Source organism: Biomphalaria glabrata, chromosome 4, assembly GCF_947242115.1.
Source record: "Biomphalaria glabrata chromosome 4, xgBioGlab47.1, whole genome shotgun sequence".
Lineage (NCBI taxonomy): Eukaryota > Metazoa > Mollusca > Gastropoda > Planorbidae > Biomphalaria > Biomphalaria glabrata.
This window is the reverse complement of record NC_074714.1, coordinates 8,391,293-8,414,398: the sequence shown is the minus strand read 5'-3', so window position 1 is coordinate 8,414,398 and position 23,106 is coordinate 8,391,293. Positions and strand designations below refer to the sequence as shown.

Sequence of the window (23,106 nt, the reverse complement as noted above, 5' to 3'; positions counted from 1 at the left end):
ATGTTAATTCTTCTATAGGTAAATTCTTGAAGTAACCATTACTTGAATTACTTAGTCATATCGTTACGGCCAATAATTTTAATATTTTGTACTCCTATCTCTACAGCCTTTCTCTCTCTCTCTTTCTCTCTCTCTTTCTCTCTCTCTCTCTTTCGCATTCTCTCTTTCTCTCTCTCTCTCCCCCTCACCCACACACACACACACTTCGTTATCTGCTACCCCTAAAATGTGTCGCTTAAAACTTTTATCCGTTTCTTTCCGTCGCTATCTACCTGACTTTTTAATTTACCACTTCCTCCAACAATCTCCCCCCGCCTCCTTTTTTTTTTCTTCATCTGTACCATTTCCCCCCCAAGTTCTACTTTAGCTCACCCATCCGTTTGACTCAGCGCTGAATGTTTGCTACTAGCATATGGTGAGTCCACACGTCACCTTTAAGACGGGAGGGGGGTAGTCGTGAACTTTGACCCTGGAACAAATAATCTTTTTATTTCCCTACACTTTGAGACATTATTTTTTTTTTATTGGTTTTGTTTAGTTCAAATATATTTAAAATTGAGACTTGAAATATTATAGGGCCTACTGGAAGGTCACCATAGGGATCAGTTGTTCAGTGTTGTACACTAGTTCAGTTCACAAACTGTTCATTTAAGATTCTTTTATTTTTAGTTAGTACTTTATACACACATTCAAACACATGAATTTGCGCAAACAAACACTGACAGGCAAAAAGGGCTTTAAGCACACCAACGTGCACATACAAACACATGAACTTGTAATATATACAGTAAACACTAATAGGCGAATGCCTACAAACACAAAACACTTGCGCAACTTTTAACATCGAGGTTCTGATCGCTCACTAACCTGTTATCGCGCTCTCTGACCGAAACCCAGCGAGTTCTCTTTGCGCCTGAGAATTAATATAAAGTGTTCTCGTAGAACTGATTCTATATAACAATCACCATGTATAGAAAAGTGAGGTTTTGTACAAGGTTAGGTTTATTATTATTATTTACAGATCATTACAAAAAATAAATGAGGCTTAAAAAATGAAAATGGCGTGTCTTTAATGTGACTGTAGGATGTCTCGAATTTCAACCCAGTTTTAGTTTCGGGGTTAGATATAACTCATGATTATGTAAAGTTCTCCTTACAGACCTTGTGATCTAAAGAGTCTTCTGTTTCTGTGGCCGACCGTTAAGGAGGATGTCACGTGACCAGCACAACGACCAACCGCCTTTACTTTTCCCAAACTAATGTCAGGTACCCATTAGAGCTGGGTGGATTCCGAGACGCCCTAAAAAACTCAGTCTTCACCCAAGTGCCCATCTTGTGTTGGGCCATTAGTGAAATATATTATTAGTGAAATATATATTAGTGAAATATATATTAGTGAAATATATATTAGTGAAATATATATTAGTGAATAATGTCATGATAGTCCTCCTCTCGTCTGAGACACGAAACTTTGGGTCTGATAAGGTCACATGCTTGCTCAACTTTATTTTTTAATTTGCTATGATCACGTGCTAGTGTGACGTATGAAAGTATTTCGGCCAATATCTGTTTGATACAAAGTGATGACCAAATGTGTTTGGATGGTTTCAAAGTTTCACTTGCAGGTGGACAGGCTATAAATGACCACCGCCCACAGTCAGCACGGCATCAGTAACTGTAATAGACTCCCACATTCGAGTTTACGACCTCTCAGGTGTAGATTTTCCTGTTTCTTTTTTCTCTCTGACTCTCTCCCCCCCCCCCGCCCCAACACACACCAATCATATACTCAACGGAATACTTCCACAACCACCCCCTCCCTTTTGCACGCCCTACCTTCTTGCTTCTTTTAATCAAATAGTAATAACTACCAGCTAATCAGTTGCCGGGGATTACAGAGGAATCGAGGGTTAAAGGGCCTTTATATTGACTGATCCTCCCCCCTACCTAGACAATCAGCACCTGTGCAACGACCAGGTCTCAACACCCGTCCTGTCTTTCATTCACACTCTGTCGTGACCTAATTGAGTGCTCTTTGATGTGCCCAGTCGTTTCTCCCACGCCTCTTTTATTTATGTCCCTCCTTATCTCTTTATTAACGTCTCTCTCTTACCCCCTCTCCCCCCCCCCCCCCCCCACGTTTCTACTCGTTCAACTGACGATTTCAAATATTAATTTTCTATTTGTGCCTACTCACAAGAGAGCATACAATGCAAGAGGTGCGAACAGCTATTTGTAGGATCCAAACAGAAGGTGGCGTATTGAAGACGTCGTGATCCCTGGGAAGTCAAATAGATTCTTGGCTTCACCTGGGGTGAAGTAGCACCCCCCCCCCCCACACACCTCCTTTTTCATTGGGACCCCGTTAAAGTTTTAATCTTCTCAAGACAACGGGTACAGGTGATCGTTGCGTATAGCTACCCAACAGTCAAACGAAATGAGTTTTTAGCGAGTACCAGATAAGAGCCCTATGTTCCTTTGAAGTTGATCAGTTGTACTGTTTTAAAATGAGACCTTAGTTAGAGATCCTTTCATCAAGTATTTTGTTCATCACTTCAATCATGTTTCTTTTAGAGCTGTTAGGTTTTGCATTACTATTAAAAATACGTCAAAAGGGGAAAACGAAATGACTTGCCCTCACCAACAGCCTCGTCGTTGGATATAGGTTTGAAACCCTGCCATCATACTGGGGGAAAAAAAGTTATTTTATAGTTTGTGGTGGATTCAGTTTATTACAAAACTTTTGACAAGACAAGAACTGACTGCAACTTTTACAAAGCTTATATTAACTTTTATTAACTTAATTTAACTTATGTTAACTTATATTAACTTATATTAACTTAATTTAACTTATATTAACTTATATTAACTTATATTAACTAATATTAACTTATATTAACTAATATTAACTTATATTAACTTATATTAACTAATATTAACTTATATTAACTTAATTTAAGTTATATTAACTTATATTAACTAATATTAACTTATATTAACTTAATTTAATTTATGTTAACTCATATTAACTTATATTAACTTATATTAACTTATGTTAACTTATATTAACTTATATTAACTAATATTAACTTATATGAACTAATATTAACTTATATTAACTAATATTAACTTATATTAACTAATATTAACTTATATTAACTAATATTAACTTATATTAACTAATATTAACTTATATTAACTAATATTAACTTATATTAACTAATATTAACTTATATTAACTAATATTAACTTATATCAACTAATATTAACTTATATCAACTAATATTAACTTATATTAACTAATATTAACTTATATTAACTAATATTAACTTATATTAACTAATATTAACTTAAATTAACTAATATTAACTTATATTAACTAATATTAACTTATATTAACTTATATTAACTAATATTAACTAATATCAACTTATATTAACTAATATCAACTTATATTAACTAATATTAACTTATATTAACTAATATTAACTTATATTAACTAATATTAACTTATATTAACTAATATTAACTTAAATTAACTAATATTAACTTATATTAACTAATATTAACTTAAATTAACTAATATTAACTTATATTAACTAATATTAACTTATATTAACTTATATTAACTAATATTAACTAATATCAACTTATATTAACTAATATCAACTTATATTAACTAATATTAACTTATATTAACTAATATCAACTTATATTAACTAATATCAACTTATATCAACTCCGTCTGTCAGGGACAAACTTTGTACACACGTTATTTCTCTCGCTTTCCATTTTCAGATTAAGTTGAAAACTTTGCACATTAAAACATTGTTAGTATCAAAACATGAATCTATATAAAAACAACAACAACAACAACAACATTCTATTAATTAGTGAGTGGTAAAATAAGTCATTTTGTTTGATACAGAAAAGGGGAAAAATATTCCAGTATTGAAATCTATGTGTGTATATATATATATATATATTCAATTATATAAAAAAGTAATATTTTGCTTGTTCAGACTTCTGAATCACTATTTTTTGTTTATAATATGGTATGTTCTATATATCAACAAGTCTTAACTAATTTCTTTAAAGTTTGAACGTCACGTGTCCATTAAGTTATCTCAAGAGCCTGGACGTAAAAGAAAATCAATGCGTGATCCTCGAGTTTCATTTGATTGATGTGACGTCTTTAATAAGAGTCCTTATCTTAGCTTATCATTGGGTGACTGTGCGTTCGTGTGAGTGTGTGTATGTGGATGGCCTACTTTCTGCGCTAGTTTCTGGACTGACAGAATGGCACGACATTTATTTTAATTTTATGAAACAACATCCGGCCTGCGGACACTTGAAGGTCATGTGACGTAAGTAGTTGCTAACCAAGAGACACGTCCATCATATCGCAACGAGTCGAACGACTTACTGGATGCTCTTCATCCTTGACGATATTGAGGCAGATATTGAGGCAGAGGAAACGGGAGATAATTTCAAGGGAGTAAATCAACTTTCATAAACAGTATTTAGTTCATATATTTTGTAATCTAAAAATATGATAAGATAAACCATTGAACATACATTTTAAAACTAATCTTCGGCATCTCGTCTTACGAGAAAAAAATGGCTACCTATTTATGCATTGTTTATATCCAAGTAGGCCTTTAACTTATAAACAGTGCCTTTTGTGACGGTACGCACCGGTACTGCGTACCAGCACCTTTTACAATATGGGGACAAATTATTACTTTTCTTGTATTTTAACGTTTATTATTAATTTATTAATAGTTAAATATAAGGCAATCCATCATTGAGTACCGGCACCTATTTTTACAAAAAAAGCACTGTATATAAAGAATAAAGTCATTGCATTGGATTTACCTTTTTATAAATCCTCCAACGTTTGACAAAGTGGCCGAGAAATATTGTTATTTAAATATGAGTTGCAAAGGCAAAGGTTTAGCCCCCGACACTAATATCAGACTAATGCGTTCCCAGTCCCAGCTTACGAATCTTGGACGCTGACTGCGGAACTAGAGCGGAGGATCCTAGCAGTGGGGTTGAGATGCTACGGAAAGATCCTGGGTATCACATACAAATACGAACGAGACAGGGTCAGTACATCGATTGAACCCCCCCCCCCCCCCCCAACGATGACCTGCTGTCAACAACAAAAACGCAAACTAAAAATATATGCCCATATTACAAGGTCATCAGGATTCGCGAAGACCTTCCTTCAGGGAACAGTACCAGGAAAAAGAAGAGACCAACAGAGAAAGCGTTGGAAAGACGACATCTAAGAATGGACGGGTCTATCATTGAAAGAGAGCTACCCAAGGCAAAAGACATGGAAGAATGGAGAAAGACGGTCAACAGATCTTGTGTGGTGCCACAAAAGATTGATTAGCATTGGTTTCGGACATGTTTTGGGGTCATGATACTTTCAGCTGAGGCAACAATACGACCGAGCATGCAAACACACACACACACACAAATATAACAAACAAATATAACAAACAAATATAACAAACAAATATAACAAACAAATATAACAAACAAAGATGTTACATAAAGACAAAAGGGGAGGCCACATTTTCTTTTTGATTTAAACTTTAGGATTTTTTAAATTTCGATTTGACGCAAACCAAAGCGAATTTCTTTTAGTTCCTTATTATTTAATTCATTTTTTTTGGTGGGAAGGATGGGGCTTAATCGTTGTTTCTGTTCTACCCTCTCCCTGTGCCCTGATATTGGGACTCCACAACTTGCTACATGTGCTTACCAGCTGGCCAATATCTACCCGCTGTCTCCGCTCTAGTGGTCAGAGAAGATGTCATTGAGGTCAAAGCGAAGATAAGGATGTCGATCGTCAATATACTCCAAGGCCACGTATGCGGCCGGCTTTTTAAAGCGAGGACTGGACTTTACAGCCATCTTCGAGTCCATAGGAAATGAGAAATGTGCTCATCTTGGACCACGAAGGAGGAGCTATGTACCAATGTCGTTATGACCTTGCAGACTCGTCGCCATGATTCAGTTCACTGCTTCGAAAAAGAAAACGGGAATGATTCATTGTCGTCTGTATGACCGCTGGTCTAACACAGCTGACCCTCTGCTTTTGACCACGAGTATGTCGTGTCACGTGACACGTGCACTCCGCTGCCTCCCTGTCACACTCTTGACAGCAGAGGCGCGGGGTGTGGAGATTTGCAATTACGCGACATTGTTGACCAGTGGCCACTCTGCGGTCATGGTTTTCCGAAATTCAATGGCTTGACCCATGTAGCTGGAGCAAAACGTCCAAATAATGAACCCACTCCATGTCAATGTCACAGGGAACTGCTGGACTCTACCCTCTCTTTTTCTCTCTCTCTTTCTCTCTCTCTCTCCCTGTCTCTCTCTCTCTCTCTCATCTCCTAGTATTGTATTTATCTTTGTACACAAAACTTATGAAAAAAACATTAAATTAAATGGCCTACTGTCTTCTCGCAAGACGCCTCAGTATTAGTTCCAGAACTACTGTCGTGATTTATGCCTCTGACCAGTGGCGTAGCTATGGAGGGGGGATTTGAAAATTTCCCCTGGTCCCCACTTGAGGGTGGCCCCCAAATGACTGTTCGAAATAATTTTTTTTATTAAATATTAAATATAACGCCATTACCTCATGTCATGATGTCAATTGTCAAAATGCTGGGGTCCCTAAAGAGGTAACCCAGCCCCTCCCCGGGCTCCCAAATGATGGCAAATTCCTAGCTACGCCAATGACTATCAGTACAAATGGTCAGCCATAGACTTCTACTGTCCCAGAGCTTGGTTTTGTAGAATAGAAGATTCGAAGTTGCCTTGCGAATAATCTATTCCTTTGATGCCTTTTTAAACATTTACGAAAGAAAATCCACTGGCTTACTTTGTGCCCACTATTTGTAAGAAGCTCTATTAGTGTTCTCGGTTCTATGCAGTACACCGAGCCAGTCGTACGAGGGCTGTCTACCTGTACTCTCTGGAACCCAAAGGGAGCACGTTTATTTGTTGTGGACACGCCTTGACTTTCTGCTCCACGAGCTTCGTGCTTTCCAAAAGGTTGTGCTCTGTGCAACGAGGAAGAAGCGAGAGCTAGACCAAAGAAGAAGAAGAAGAAAAGGTAACCCAACTATTGGAGTCCAAATATTAACATTTTGTTTTCTTTGAACCGTTACGAATGTCGCAAGAATGTTGGGTAGAAAAATAACTGATCGCCTGCTTCATTGAAAAGTAAAGAAATAAAAAAGTGGGAGCACTAACCAGTGAAGAAATATTACAAAACAAACGCAGACAATCGCTTTTTAATTTGCGTTGGCCGTTTAGTATTTCTCTTGTCTCGAATAAACTATACCAGACACATTGTTTTTTTTTTGTTATTTCATTTAAAGAAAATCTTGTGCGTAAATGTGCGTGTCAGAGAGAGAGAGAGGGAGAGGTGGAGAGAGAGGGAGGGAGAGAGGAAAAGAGATAGAGAGAGGGTGGGGAGTGAAGAAAGGAGTGTGAAAGAAACTTGGGAGAGAACGTGAGCATGCTGGGATCTAAGGAATCACCGACATACAAAGATAATTTTTTTAAAAAGGTGAAAACAAAGATGCCGATAGAAGAGGGAGGGGCAAGGCGTTTTAAAGCCAGACGTTGGTGAGAAAGTGGTTGTAGATAGAGCAGATACTAGAGCAGATAGAAACCTTGCTTTAAAGTCAACACCAACATTTCTCTGAAATCGTGTCACTGTGTCAAGGTAAAAGTAGAAACTATCCACCAGACCTTACTCAAGATAGCCTACGTCATACGGAATGGTCCAATAGGTCTCAATATCAGGCTACATTGTTATATAAAAAAAAGTGTCCATTTCAGACCTTGTGATCTATAGGGCAGATGCTGCAAAGGACATCTGTTTCTGTGTCCCACAGTTAACGAGAGTGTCATGTTGCCAGCACAACCAACACCCTTCTTTATTTTCCCCAACTAATGTCAGGTACCCATCAAGGTTTGTTAGACTCAAGAGCGTTCTAAGAATCCCGAAGCTCAAAATCCCAGTCTTCACCGAGATCGGAATCCTAGACCCCTCTGTACGGATTTCAGGCGCTTAACCACTCAGCCACCTACGACTGTTTTATAGATTACAGCAATACGATGTAATAGGCTGAGACCAACATGCGGTAAACTTGATATTGTTTGTGTTGCGTGACGTCACGCTGGCCCAGACCATTCGTCACAGAAGGGCTCAACACTGACCATACGGAAATGTGTCATTACAATGAGTGCAATACACCAAACACATCATAACTATAGAAAACCAAAGTAAAGTCTAAAATAAAAAATGCGCCCATAATGCTTCAGGTATAATGACAAAATATAAATTAATTACATTAATAAATCCACAGCTCTTATACAGAAGCCAGTGCTGATCCTACCACACTGGCGGACAAGCCCGGCATTAATAATGAGCCCCCGCAACTGAGAAGCGAGTTTACTTGTCGTAGTTTTAAAACAAATGTTTCATTACGAATCCTATGTTTTGCCCGGGTGTATATTGACCAGCTCTAGTGACCAATATCAAATGGAAGATTTTTTTTTTTTTGGTGTATCCGGCGTGCAGAAAACGGAAGTCTTGATAAACTAACACAGTCCAGTCCAATGTTTCTTCTAGCGCCCCTGTAGAATCCAATGAAAAAAAAACACAAACTGTTAACAAAGAGCAGATAGCTGTGACTAACCTTTGACCTTTGTCTGAAACTGTCCAATAATGGACCTCATTCACCAATCGTAAACAAACAACATTTAGTTACGTGGTGCTCTATCTCTTCTATATAATTTACGATCTCATGTTTAATTCATGATGGTTGTCACGTGACAGTTTTTTTTTTCGTTGTTTTATCAATAAGATCACGTGACTAAATATTGTTTGTTTACAATTGGTGAATAAGGTCCATTCACCGCTGCTTTATTCTGCCTTAACATGCTAGAGATTTGTCACATTTGTATATTGGAGGATACCTTTGAACTAGATCTTACTGAACCAGTGTTTTCATTGAGTTTTCAACTCCTCGAATTCTTATTCCAATTTTACTATCCTATCTGGGCGTCTTCGATACCCTCCCACTTTCGAGAATATTTCAACGGGGGAAGAAAAAAAGGGGGGGGGGGGGATAGTAGCCAATTTTATCCCATCAGAAAAAAACAAAACAGTTCCGGTTAGGTCGTTGAGTATTTTAAACTGAAAAACTTTTCCAGACATTGTGACTCACTCCTGTCTGTAAGAACATCCAAAATGCACACACTCACTCACTCACACACACGGGCACTTAAACATACCTACTCGCACACACTCCGCGCACAGCAGCAGAAGTCCTGTGGATGGAGTCGGAGGGTTATGCCAAACTCAATAAAGTTTTTGTTTTCAGTTTAAATGCACTGGGATAAACGAAATATAGTTTCATCTTTTTTTTTCTTTCTGACAATATCTTTATGTCTGCCTTACAGCGGATCTCTCTCTCTCTCTCTCTCTCTCTCTCTCTCTCTCTTACTTAATTTTAATATCATACGTTCGACTCTTCCCAAATTGTAAATTACGCTCGAGTTTTTCATTGTCGGAGAGATGCTTTAGAAAACAGAGAAGGGTTGGACACGCCTGTTGTACAATATCATGAAAAAAAAAATCCACACGATATTTTTTTTTTTCACTGACCCCCCTTACTGTTTGAGAACTAACATCCGACTCTGACTGTGATCATGACCTTGAAAAAGAATCATAATGTTGCTCAAGACAGTAAATAAAATAGCCGATTACGTTTTGTTACATGACTTTGTATCGAGTACTGGCAACACTATTTGAAATTCCCCTTTATCTTTTATACTGCAGTGTTTCCCAAACTGTTCCGAGAGGTCTGTTTCCAAGAAGTACTGTGATGATTAACTTGTAGGCCACCCTGTAAATTTATCTCTCTAAAAAAATATATAAAGCAAAGTGTTCCGCTAAATACTTAGGATGTGCCAAGTGTTCTGTTAATGAAAAAAAGTTTGGGGAACCCTGTTCTATAGGAATATTTTAACACTTACAATTGGTGTGTGTGTGTGTACAAGTGAGTGTGTTAGCGAGACCAGTGACGTGGCCACCTGTGGTCAGTTGAGACCAATAGCTCCTTGCCACGACACAGGTCAGTGTTGAGGCCTTGTATGACGATTAGTCTCGGTGTGAGTGAGATTGTGTGTTGATAATGTGCGTGTGTTACATAAGAACTGTGTTATATCTGTTCATTATGGCTCCACACTACCTAGCATTCTTCTACCACCTGTTCCATCCCAACCTCACTATTCCCCCCCTCCCCTTAAAAAAAATAGTTGAGCGGCTGGCCTTTAAGCTTGACAACTGTTACAATTTTGACTCTCCTTTCCACAAATTCAAGATAGATCTGAACTCACTCATATACACATACACACGCGCAGTTTTCAAATCTCTGGAATGCTAACTGGCGATTACTTCAACCTCGGGTGCTGACAGCCCTGTCAGGGTGGCCGCTCATCACAGCCCCAAGCCCAGCGCAAGTCACACGGGGAGGATTAGGCAGAAGTCTGGAGGCTAAGGCCGGGGCTGTATTGTCCGTGTTGCTGCTTGCGATCAACTGGCTGTACTGAGTGTTCCAGCTGCGTGGATCCGCCTGTGAGAGTGCGTGATTTTGTTTACCTCTGCGCCCCTGGCGAATCATTAGCGTGATTACGTTTCGTGTCTAGCCAGTGGGTTTCCGCTCAAAACTGGGACCACGGTGGCAGTTGTACAAAGACGGAAACCAACACTGATCCATGCGTGTTTCGGTGAACACTATACAGTATTACATCAGCGTATACAGTATTACATCAGCGTATCTCACAAGGGAAGCCAACGGACCCACCGGTGGCTATTACGTCATACTCGATCCTGCGTCATTTATTTTTACAACACATATGTACGCCAAGCGCAGAGCTCAACTTCGCCAGTCATTTCAAACTTAACATTTATATATATAGGCAATGTCAAAGCGACTCTCTAATCTCACATACCGCTGGGAACATTTGATGCTTTTTTTTTTTTTTAGTAGGCTTACATTTAAAGAATTTTGTGAGCTTTTTAATGGTGTGTGGAAATAGCAGCTTGATAAAGACATGAAATAAAATGGAAAGAAAAAGACATTGCTACCCAAGAAAAAATGCTGAAAATATATTTCCTGAAAATTCACTTACACGTGTACAAAACAATACAATTTAGTTAGTCGCCTTCAACAAGATTCATGTGTCACTTGCATAGTTTGTGTTTTTTAAAGACCTTGTTGAAGTCAAGCTTCTCACGAGTCAACAACAAAAGGCTATAACACACATTTATCCTCGTTGCCTTTCATTATTTACATAGTTTTTGATATTGTACATTATGTTTTATATAAGATGTGTTCTGTTAGCAAGTCATTGGAAGTAGATTTACTTTGTGTCTGTTTCTGGTCTTCGTTGCGTCTGACATTTACGATGTTATATTTAACGAGTCGTGTGTTATAGTTGTAAGTTCTTGACCTAATGGGTTAACGTTGGATTGATGGGTTAATGTTATTATATCCTGCAGAGTTCAAATACACCATATATAATATAGATAGTTAGTAATATAATTCATTTATAATATATACTTATATAGTTAGTAATATCGGACGCACATCATAATGGTAAACACTGATTGTTTATAGAATTGAACAACTCAATGTTTCATTTATTGTATGTTCCTCTCTCTCTCTCTCACTCCCTCTTTACCTTCCTCTTACTCTCTCTCTCTCTCCCCCCCCCCCTCTCTGTCTTTCTATCCCTCTATTTATCCATCTATCCATCTCTTGTGACATAAACATTATAGTATTCCTATAAACACTGAAAGTCTTCCTAGCCAGTGGTCGGTGTAGGACTGCGACTAGTCTTCCTAGCCAGTGGTCGGTGTAGGACTGCGACTAGTCTTCATACCCAGTGGTCAGTGTAGAACTGCGACTAGTCTTATCTAGCCAGTGGTCAGTGTAGAACTGCGACTCTTTAACTAGTTGTCTAAAAAAATAAAATAAACGTCCGGTGTAGCCTGACAAGGGCCAATTACCGGCCTTGACAATTGTGGCCTCAGGGGGCTGAAAACGTCTTGTTTGACACCGCGGCCCAAATGAATTCATTCCTCGCTCTGAGATTATGACACGAAGGGTTACTGCTGGGAGGGGGAGGGAGGCAAGAAGGGGTGGACAGGGAATGGACAAGTGGGGGAGGGAAATCTTAGAGAAGGGAAGTAACCAAGATATTACAATCTAGTTCGCCAGCTTGACCAAACTGATTTTATTGTCACGTGTAAATCTCAAATGACCGGAAGTAGTAACTAAGCGAATTTCCGCTGATGGTCAAAAGCAGACTGCTGAGGTGGAAGGTGTCGGACAAGTTGACACGGAGGTCCAGGAAGGTCATCCACTATTAGAGTGACGTCACGGGAACGTAACGGGTTGGAAGTAGTGATCAGTACTGACCGCTCTCAAGAGTGTGTACGGTGGTCAAGACCGTTATCCTCCAATATATCACTAGACTAGTGATCATTAAGAGGAAACGTTTGAAGGTACTTGACCACGTGACCTCTGTTGAAATGATTGCTCATTACAGATACATTGTTTCATAATGAGTCATTGAAGTGGCCGCTCCTCTCTGGTTGGGAGCTGTTAACTATATTTTTTTTTTCTTGTACATGTTTCAGATTCTCCTAAAGAATGCACTATTATTATATCCTAGTCCGAACCTCCCTTAGAACCCCAGGGTTCGATCCCGGGACCACCGAGACGACAGTCCAGAGCGCATACCATACGACTGTCGGTATAGTATCTTAGCCTTGAAGTGTTTGAATTATGATCATTTACAAATCACGAAATTTAATTGTGTGTACGTTTTCTGAGTTTCGTAGCTTTTCTGAATCAAACAAAAAGGCGAACTTGTGTTAAAAGATATAATTTTAAAAATGTGGTACTGGACATTACAACACTTTTCTTCATATTGTCTGGACAAGACTGGACATTACAACACATTTCTTCATATTGTCTGGACAAGGCTGGACATTACAACACTCTTCTTCATATTGTCTGGACAAGGCTGGACATTACAACACTTTTCTTCATATTGTCAGGACAAGGCTGGACATTACAACACTTTTCTTCATATTGTCTGGACAAGGCTGGACATTACAACACTTTTCTTCATATTGTCTGGACAAGGCTGGACATTACAACACTCTTCTTCATATTGTCAGGACAAGGCTGGACATTACAACACTTTTCTTCATATTGTCAGGACAAGGCTGGACATTACAACACATTTCTTTATATTGTCTGGACAAGGCTGGACATTACAACACATTTCTTCATATTGTCTGGACAAGGCTGGACATTACAACACTTTTCTTCATATTGTCTGGACAAGGCTGGACATTACAACACTTTTCTTCATATTGTCTGGACAAGGCTGGACATTACGACACTCTTCTTCATATTGTCTGGACAAGGCTGGACATTACAACACTTTTCTTCATATTGTCTGGACAAGACTGGACATTACAACACTTTTCTTCATATTGTCAGGACAAAGATGCAGTTACGTTGCTCACACTACAAATGAAAACTCGAGTACCATGTACACAGGCTAATCCCTCCATCGTATCTAGTACTAATTCTATCATATACAAACTTGCTTCGAATTATTTCCCTCGCGTCAGGCCTCGACTTCTTGCATCTGTTTAGAGTTCACTCGTGCGCGTTTTTGTTTTTTTTATCCTGTGGCGAGCCAATTTTTTAATTTTTTTTTTTATTGTACATTTCCTCTAGCAAGGCAAGTCCTAATTTGAGTGTCAAGTGGTCTGCCCTGATCGTAATAACATTCCCCTTCTCCCATGTGGGCCATCTCCATTTCACAAGAGTCGTAATATTTTCATTACATTTTGAGCAGTCAATTCCCCGAGATTCTATCGAGGGCAGGGTTGAGCACTGGACTAACTCAATCTTTCTATCAACAGCCCCCCCCCCCCTTTTTCCTCTCTTTTTTTATAGACATATATTTTTTACATTGCGGGTGTATGGGGTATTTTTTTTTTTGGAGCTGTGGGGATGGTCGGTGGTGAAAATAGAAAAAGGCGGTGCAGGCGGTACAAGACGGCACCCGGTTGACACTAATTTCTACAAGCTATCGGGCCGGATGTACTAGACAAACTGGCGGAAGTAGCTTGATGTGTTTTATGATCGTACCTTTTGTTTCTTATTTTGTGTTTGGTCAGACAAAAGTGTCAAATGGGATTTATCATCGAAATGGCAGTCCCGTTGCCCTGTCTAGTGTTACACGTTTACTGCTAAAAGTAGCTGACGTCATAGTTAGCGTGTGGTCTTTGACCTTTCTTGTAAATCGGAAGGCACACAACTTTGCTATGTCTGATTATTGCGCTGGATCGAATGTCGCAAACGCCGAGAAAGGCTCACTCAAAGCAGTATCTGTTTTAATCAGACTGTTTTCTTGTCTGTATCAAGTCCGCAAAATTCATTTTTATATTAGTTGAATGTTTATTTTAAGAAAATAAAAAAGCAGTTGAGTCTTCTATAGTATCCACCAACAATCATTGTCGAATTAGAAAAAATAGTTTTCTATATATAGGTCATAATGTCAATGTCAAGTTCATTACTGAAACAGACGTGAAGACCTTGACTTTGTTCTCATCGGTCAGTAATTTAAAAAAATGCTATTGAATTGTAACAGTTTAAAATTATTGAGACATGGCTCTACTAAAAGAACATTTTCCATAAATTTATAAAACTTATCAGGGGCCATATTTAAGTAAGTGGGAAGGGGGGAGCCTGTGTAAGAATTAGCTGGACAACTATCAGCATTGAACACTTAGGTTTCATTCACTTCGCTTGTATTTAAAAGAAGAATGAGACATTTTAAAGACGGTTTATTCTAAAGATAAAAAAAAATCTTTTTGCTCGTATTTTGTAATGCTCATTGTGCCTTTTTTTCTAAGTCTTTATACTTGGGGGTGGATAAGTAGATCTACTGTGATTTAACCAAAAAATACGACAAACTCGTATATATTTACTGTATTTATTATTCAAACAAACTAATGCCACACAAATATTTCCTTTCAATTTAAACCATTAATTATGCTTAATTGAACAAGTATATACTTTAAATCATTTCTCTGTATTCTTTCAGTTTATATACGTATTGTCTCTTCTCTTTACCACTAAATCCAAAGGTGCATCACCCCCCTTCCCCGGATAATAAATATACATTTGAATTTTTATGGTGGCCCTCCCTTGAGAGCGAGACCTGGGGGCCGTAGTATCGCTAATGTTGTAGACCCGTTACCGCATTTTGTAAAACTAAAAGTTTGCAATGGGCGGTAATAGAAGAGGATAAATGGAACCAATTTGAAAATACACCTAGACTAGTTCGAGAAATGCTTTATCGGAAAAAAAAGTGTTGAAACTTTTCTACTTAAGTACCCCTTGTGTGCCTCCTAGGCGGCGCCACTGGTTCTTGTTAATTTAGATGTATGGTATATAATGAGAAGCCTGACCTCAACCAACTGACTTACTGGATTAGTGCGACGGACAGACGACTTTCTCCAGTGCTTAACTCGCTGACAGGTCCAGTTCAACCTGTTGGTCAACATGGTCAGTCATTAGAAACGTTTACCGAGACATAGACCATTTATTGTCTTACACACACATGACCTTAGGAGTGTTGGCCACACTATAAAGATATAATCATGTCTGCATGAGTCAATGCACAGTTACTAACTAAAAGTCACCCACGTTCTGTTTTCTATCAATGTCTCTGGGATTACCTCCCTTGGGTCTTTTGGTCTTTTGGTATATTTTCTTTATTGGTGGATATGTAACTGTGTTGTTTTTTTTTACGAGCATCTTGTCGAGGGCTATAAAAACCTTTGTTCATTTCATGTTTTGCAGATAGAATGTTACAGTTTAATTTAAAATTGGGCCTTATGGTATCGTGGTGCATGATTTGTTTTCTTAAAAAAAAAAGGTATTTTCAAATGAATCCACTGTATGTTAACGGTTACCTCCCCCCCCCCCACACACACACTTTTAACCAGGATAGTATGTGTATGTGTGTTTCCCGTCTGCTAGACTGTAGTTTCACTTCACACCAAAAAGTCTCGCACTCCACGTTCTTGTACTAAGATGTGTTCATTAGCCGAGCCTTCTCGCGAGACACAAAAAGATCTAACGGGTGTGAAATGAGTCTGTATCGATTGTCAGACACACATCTATTGTGTCTCCCTCGTATTTTGTCACGTCCAATCAGATAAAGTCTTTGTCCTGCAGCCATTTTAACCCAGACACCTACACTAAATCTGCCACACGTCTGCCCAGCTTCATAATGCTTGACGATACTGCCAAACAAAAATACAACGGTTGGAGAGGAGGGGGGCGATTACAAAGGCGGAACATCAAACTGATTTTCAATTATGATTCTACAGAAAAACTGTGAATCTCATCAATTGTGCCTTATTCTTGCGTGAAATAAGCGTGAATTTTATTTAGACAAGGTCAAGGACACGGTCACGGGAAACAAAAAAGAATGCATGTTCAAATTAAAAAAAAAAAAGTGCGCGGCATCCTCTCCCAGTAGAACGTGAGAACCCGTCAACAAACAAAACCCCACCGCGTCTTGCAACTGTTGCTGTCACGATGTTGAAGAATGTTTTGTAAATGCTCACAGACGCGGAGATGATTGGGGCGAGGGGGAGAGAGGGGGGGCGCAGAATTTGAAGAGGTGAAGTAAAACATACACACAAAAAAAAAAGGTGGCGTCCGTCCGTTTTGGCAGCACGCGTGGGTAGCTGTAGCGTGGACGCGGCGTCATATCTTGGCACGGATGTGCGTCGCTTGCCCAGGTCACGGATGAGCACTTATCATTTCCTTTAAGGGGAAAAACGGGGGGGGGGGGGGGGGAGCGGCGAAAGGTTTATCGCTATGTCAGCGAGCCCTGCCACACCCCCCCCCCCCCTCATCGTCTTCTACAATGCGTTAGAATCTTGGAATAATATTGTACATTTTCAGGTTTTGTGTCTCTCTGTGATAACATTGCCACTCATAAAAAGAAATAGATTCTTCACAGCGGCGTATCTTGGTAAGAAACTGGAAAAATGAATGAAATACTGTGGTAAAGAGAAGAACTATTTCTGCATTCTCTATCTACATTATATATTCGTCGAGATTGTTTTTGTCTTTTTTGTTCGAATTTCGATTCTTTGAAAGGTCAAGAATGAAAGTTGATGGACCTGTTCTTTGGCTTGTAGTGGTCATTCAATTAGCACTGACCGCTGCCGGTGAAGCCTGTCCAAAGTGATGAGCCCGGTTGCTTACATGGCTGATATGCAAGGTCAAGGTCGCCTGCCAGTCACTCTGCCATTTTTTTTTTTATTTCAAGAGGGCGAAGATGCTAACGGGGCGTGCGTTGAATTGAAATGTGAAGTGGAGATGGATGGGGCGCTGGATGTCGCGATAATATTCCCAGCGAAGGGGGGGCCAGTTGTGATGAGGAGGGGCGCGGAGGAAGGAGATGATGGGGTACTGACACGTCCATTCCGCGCTTGTTTCTTTTTTTTTTTTCCCTACTGAAGCCAAGCGGAGTGTCACAGTGTATACATGTCAGTGATTGGCCAGTGACTAGCGTTGGTCAGAGGATCAACTTACCAGGGGCACGCAGGAAGAATCATTTTTATCACCGGTGCTGGGGAGGGGGGGACATTATTTCTATCGCCCCCACGCCCCCGCCACTCCATCTCTTACTTTGCCACTTCGCCCCCCCCCCCTTTTTCCGCCTAACCCCTAATCTGTTGTAGAGTCCCTGGAAACCTGAGGAATCCGTCAGCTGTGAAGGTTGGCCAAGTTTGTGTTTGGTCTGAGCAAGTCACATTGAAGTTGCTCCTCTCGCCCGAAGGTGGTCGCATCCGCATCTCGTAGTAGACAAGACTGTTGTGTGGTTCTTATAGTGGACTTACGTGTACGGTATTTCTCATTCTGGACCAAGTCAGTGTGATTGTATTTAAAGACTAACAGTCTTGCTTCAGTGATATTTATACTGAGTGCTTGTGGTTATATTTGGCGCTATAGGACATAGCCTTTAAGGATATAAAAAAAAAAAAACTGAATGTTAGCTAAGTAAGTAAATAAATAATAAAAACATTTTCTCAAGTTATGTCCTGCAGTCACTTGTTAGCTTAACTTAATGTTACACTTGTCAGTGCAAGGAATACAATTTTGACGTTCAATATTTGAAATGTTTCATTGATGTATTGATTCTGTGTTGCGATACTGTTACATTTGTGGTATTGATGCCCTTGTTTCTGCTCTCGGTTCATTTACGGAGTCTCGTGAACGCCATTCAGGGCGAATTCCAAGCCGGTAATGATTGTAGCATCTATCTGGAGGCTGACGAGGGAACACGTTACCATTGTTTGCCAGTATTCACGAGTGGTGCTTCCAATTTAAGTTCTAAGTGAAGAGAGTCACGAGGCAGGCCATCTAGGATACGATGATGGTATAAGATTCTCTCTGACTTTGTGATATTCTATCCTGCATGATTTGACGAGTGTATTGTGCAGCTGTGGATCTTTGCCGAGGACATGGCGTGTTGTTCCATTGAAGCGTCCAGATAGAAGTTGATGAATCACTTGAGTCAAGTAAGACCCTTGAATGTCAACATTGGATTTATGGCTCCTGTTTTTCTCGAACTTAACCTTTGTGTGACCTGTTGTCAAAAAATGAAATCGGTAAGTCTACTAAGTCTTATCTGTTCATTGAATTAGAGTATCGTTTTTACAACTTGCAAAGTTTCGCGTTTTTTTTTCTTCTGAAGAATAATTAAATAAAAACCAAATAAAATTGCGAAAAGTAACTGAAAAATGATTGCGCTGGGGTGCAGAGGTAAACACATTGGTGGATTAGAAGTACATTAAGAAAGAGTAGGAAAGTTATAAGGATATAGTAATAGTTCGATTTACATAACTACATCTTCTTAGCAAGAGATACAAAATATTTTTCAAGTCTTTTGTAGCAACACGAGCTAATTCGCGGAGATGGAAGATTAGAACAATGATGATGTTGAAAGATATCAGTCTGATACATAGTGAAGCAAGATAACTATTATCATAGCCTAATATATATATATATATATATATATATATATATATATATATATATATATATATATATATATATATATATATATATATATATACAATATTTGTAGTCCAGACAATAGAAAGATTGAGAAACACTAATTTTATATACGTATACTACAGTCTACAGGCAAGCAGAATTGTTGTTTGTTTGTTGTTGTTTTTTAACTCTCATAGAAATATACAAGGATCAGGACTGTTCACGTACGTTTATTACAGATGTGGACGTTAAGTCTGGTTAATGATTACAAAAAAAAAAAGATTTTGCTTTTAAAAAGTTCCCCTTTCAGACCTTGTGGTCTATAGGGCATCTGTTTCTGTGGCCTACGGTTAACAAGGGTGTCATGTGGCCAGCACAACGACCAACCGCCTTTACTTTTCCCCAACTAATGTCAGGTACCCATTAGAGCTGGGTGGACTCAGAGGCGCCAGAAGATCCCGAAATTAAAAATCCCAGTCTTCACCAGGATTCGAACCCCGGTCCCCGGTTCGGAAGCCAAGCGCTTTACCGCTTTAAGTTGTTGTTGTTGTTCTCACTCCATAAGACATACCTATTTTTAGTGCATTTTTTACCTGCTAGTCCCTCCTCTCTCTCTAAACATCTTAAGTATTACACTAAAATGTATTACACTAAAATGTATTTGCACTAATCCCAACAGTTTTCTACCATTAACACACGACTTCTTGATATAAGCTTCGAGAATTCTGGTTCACGTTTCGAGACGGGACTCCTTGCCCCATTCCAGGCCTTGTTGAAATTTACTCTCAGGACTTTGCCCTTTTCAATGCACTCAGGGTATACTCCAAACAACCCATTCTCTCAGACAGGCTACGTGGCGCCGGGCGCTGTGCGTAAACACTCTCGCGCCCCTCTTACCGACAGGAGAATTCTGGGTGTATGGCATATAGGGCACATTTTGTAATGTCCTTTTATTGGAACAATAGGTGCACCCGACTCGATAGCTCTTGTTTAGCTCACCTGTTTGAATCACTCGACAACTTTGAATCACTCAGCGACTCCATCTTGTTTATCACCAAATGGTTTGCATTTCTTTTTTTTTTTTCGGTTTCAGCCCTCGATAAGTCGATCCAGCTTCGTCTCTCTCTCTCTTTCTCTCTCTCTCTCTCTCTTCCCGCTTTCAACACATTCCTCTGATTACGTACTTCCGTCTTCGCCATTTCCCATAATTCTCTGCTCTACTTAAGCAGACGTAACTTTGAAGGCTTCTCAAACACTTTAAAAAAAGCAATCTTTGAGACTTCACCAATACTTGCAAAGTAACTTTGGAGGCTTCGCAAACACTGTTCACATTGTCGTTTTGATGGTCCAGGGTTCAAACCTTGTGGGTCGCCATCCTTCGCCGTTTTATTTGCAGTTTGTCCAGGATGTAATAATGTTCGGAAACCCGAAAAGTATCAAACAAAACAAAAAGCTTTGAAAACGACCGTTGAGGCTTCTCAAACATTTGTAATTTGTGACTACTGAGGTTTCTCAAACACTTGTAAAATATGGTCGGTATGGTCACTAGTGTTTAGTTGTTAGAGATGATCTACCAGAGGAACCTATTCGGACACTAGATTTATATTTTGTCCCCATCTAGAGCTCCTCAAATAAACTCACTTGCTGTGCCTTATAAGGCGTCGATTAGACGAGAAATTGGTTTTGAACCCCCCCTTCCCCCACGTCTTTACCATCATCGACCAACCATTTCACTTAGCACAATGTATTTATATTATCATCACCCCTTCGCAAATTGTTTTTTCCAACTTTAACTATTCTTTATATAAAACATTCACGTGTTTTAGCACGTGTTTTAGCACAGAACTGGGGTCCATTTAAAAGTATAACTATTTCATGTGTTTATATAACAGTTTACATTTTTAGAACCACTGCTTCCTTGGCATCTCACGGATTAAAACAAATACCGTATAGCTACCATTACAAAAATATTAACAAACGATAATGTCAAACAAAAATTTTTTTTTTGTTAGACCAGGTATAAAATAACCGCCAATCTTTCTGTGCAATATGCTTCGTACTGGAAGTCTCCCCCACCCCCCTCATTTTTGTATTAGTCCTATCATCATTGGCTCTGATTTTCCAGACTGTTCCCGCCACTTCTTCTTTCCAGCACGTGACAAACTGCTGCGTTCTGTCTTTCGTCATGCCGACTCTTATCTTCTGCACTGGTGTTGTCTTCCGGTCCAGACCTGTAATCGATGATTGGGTTTCCATCCGTTTCAATCCCCGCTTCTTTCCCACCATCCGTGGTCAGTGTACTTACCAAGACGTCTAGCCATTAGAAGGTTTCATTATACTCAAGCCCCTCCCCCCCTCCATCTTTTTTTCCCTCCATAGCCCCATAAAAGCAGACAATGTAGTCGTCTATACATTAACACAGTACGTTGTCTTCTCACGAAACACTGATTTGTTTGTATACTTAGTTCGATACTGCATCTAAGTTTATGGGGAAAAGTACATTTATAATAATTTATATGTGTGGGGCGTGATGGCTGAGGGGTAAGGCACTTTGCTTTCCGAACCGAAGAGTTTCGGGTTTGAATTTCAGTAAATATTTGTACTTGAATCTCAGGATTTTTAGTTGAGTCCATCCAACTCTAATTGTCTGGGGTAAAGAATAGCTACTTAGTATCGGCAATGAGACATAGATCACAACGTCTGATATGGTTATATTTAGATGTAACAAGTAATATGTTGTTTTTTTTTAATCAATTCCTACTTTATATTAAAGTTATATGAAGTTAACAAAAGATTTGCATTTTATTTTGTCATAAGTACATTTACACGAGGTTGGCCATGTGCAAAAGGGATATCACTAATGATCGGTAATAAAAAAAAACCCAGACACATTGAAATTGTTAGTTCCCTTGAGATCCACACTTTACAATAATTTAAATTTAACACATTTAATAATTTATGTAAGAATCTTTCTGAACTTTTAATGTCCGAAAATTCAGTCAGGTAAGAGAATAAAAAGTTGTCAAACTAAGTTGTTCAAATTTTTCCTTTTGGCTAGGGCGAAATGTGGATTAAGTGAAGGTAGTGAAAAAAAAAAGGTGGTCTTAAAGGTGTATCATCTGTACATATTTATACAATGTGGGACCATTCACTTGAGTACCCATTAGAGATGGCTTGACTCAAGATGCGCACTAAATATCCCTAAATAAAAAATCCTTCACCAGGATTCGAACCCGGGATCCCCCTCCCGCCGGTTCGAAAGCCAAGCGCTTTACCACTCAACCATCTAGCCTCCTTATAGTCCGGTAGAATAAGGTCAAAGATAACCATTACCTGAGTTCAAGCGCGTCGATAATTTTAAAACAATCAAATGAATTTTCAATGAAATTCTTTGTCTAATTTTATCATGTTCATTTCTTCCAGAACGTTTTTTGAAGACAGCAAACACACAGACACACACACACTGATGAATTTTTTTTTCTTAGTAGCAGTATTTTTTAGAGTTCAACTTGTACTTTGTATCTTTTATTCTCGCGTTCTCCTCTGGGTACCACCCTCGCCATATTCTCTACCATCTGTCTCGTGTATGATTAGAATTGACAAGAAACCATTTTCTGCCCTTGTCGTCCGCTCGGTACCCAAACTTGAGCACGAGTCCGTTGTTTGAACCCGTGCCTGCGGCAAACAATTGAACTCTGAAGATCAAAGGGAATGTACTTTTTCTTTCTTTCTCTTTTTGTCTCTCTTGCTATTGTCCCCTCACACACCCCCCTCACCCACGGTCTTTGCTGAGGTCGCTAGTCACGGTGCTACCGTCCTAATCTACCCTTGATCTAGTCTCGTTTCTCCTTGATCTTCCCTCTCGTCAGTTGCTAGCCAAGTCTGC

At 39.1% G+C, this 23,106-nt stretch overlaps 1 protein-coding gene across 5 annotated transcripts in view; it reads left to right on the top strand.

Annotated features, from left to right (window-relative positions):
* LOC106062824 (E3 ubiquitin-protein ligase PDZRN3-like) overlaps positions 1-23,106 on the top strand; it is a 211,580-nt gene that overhangs the window by 111,339 nt on the left and 77,135 nt on the right. Inside the window, exon 1 of one of the 5 annotated variants that reach the window (XM_056025575.1) lies at positions 18,308-18,832. The exons of the other annotated variants lie outside the window; for them this stretch is intronic. Within the exon in view, the coding sequence (XP_055881550.1) occupies positions 18,725-18,832 (108 nt within the window). The 5' untranslated portion in view covers positions 18,308-18,724. Of the gene's footprint in view, positions 1-18,307; positions 18,833-23,106 lie in introns of those variants that run through there. 5 annotated transcript variants of the gene reach the window in all.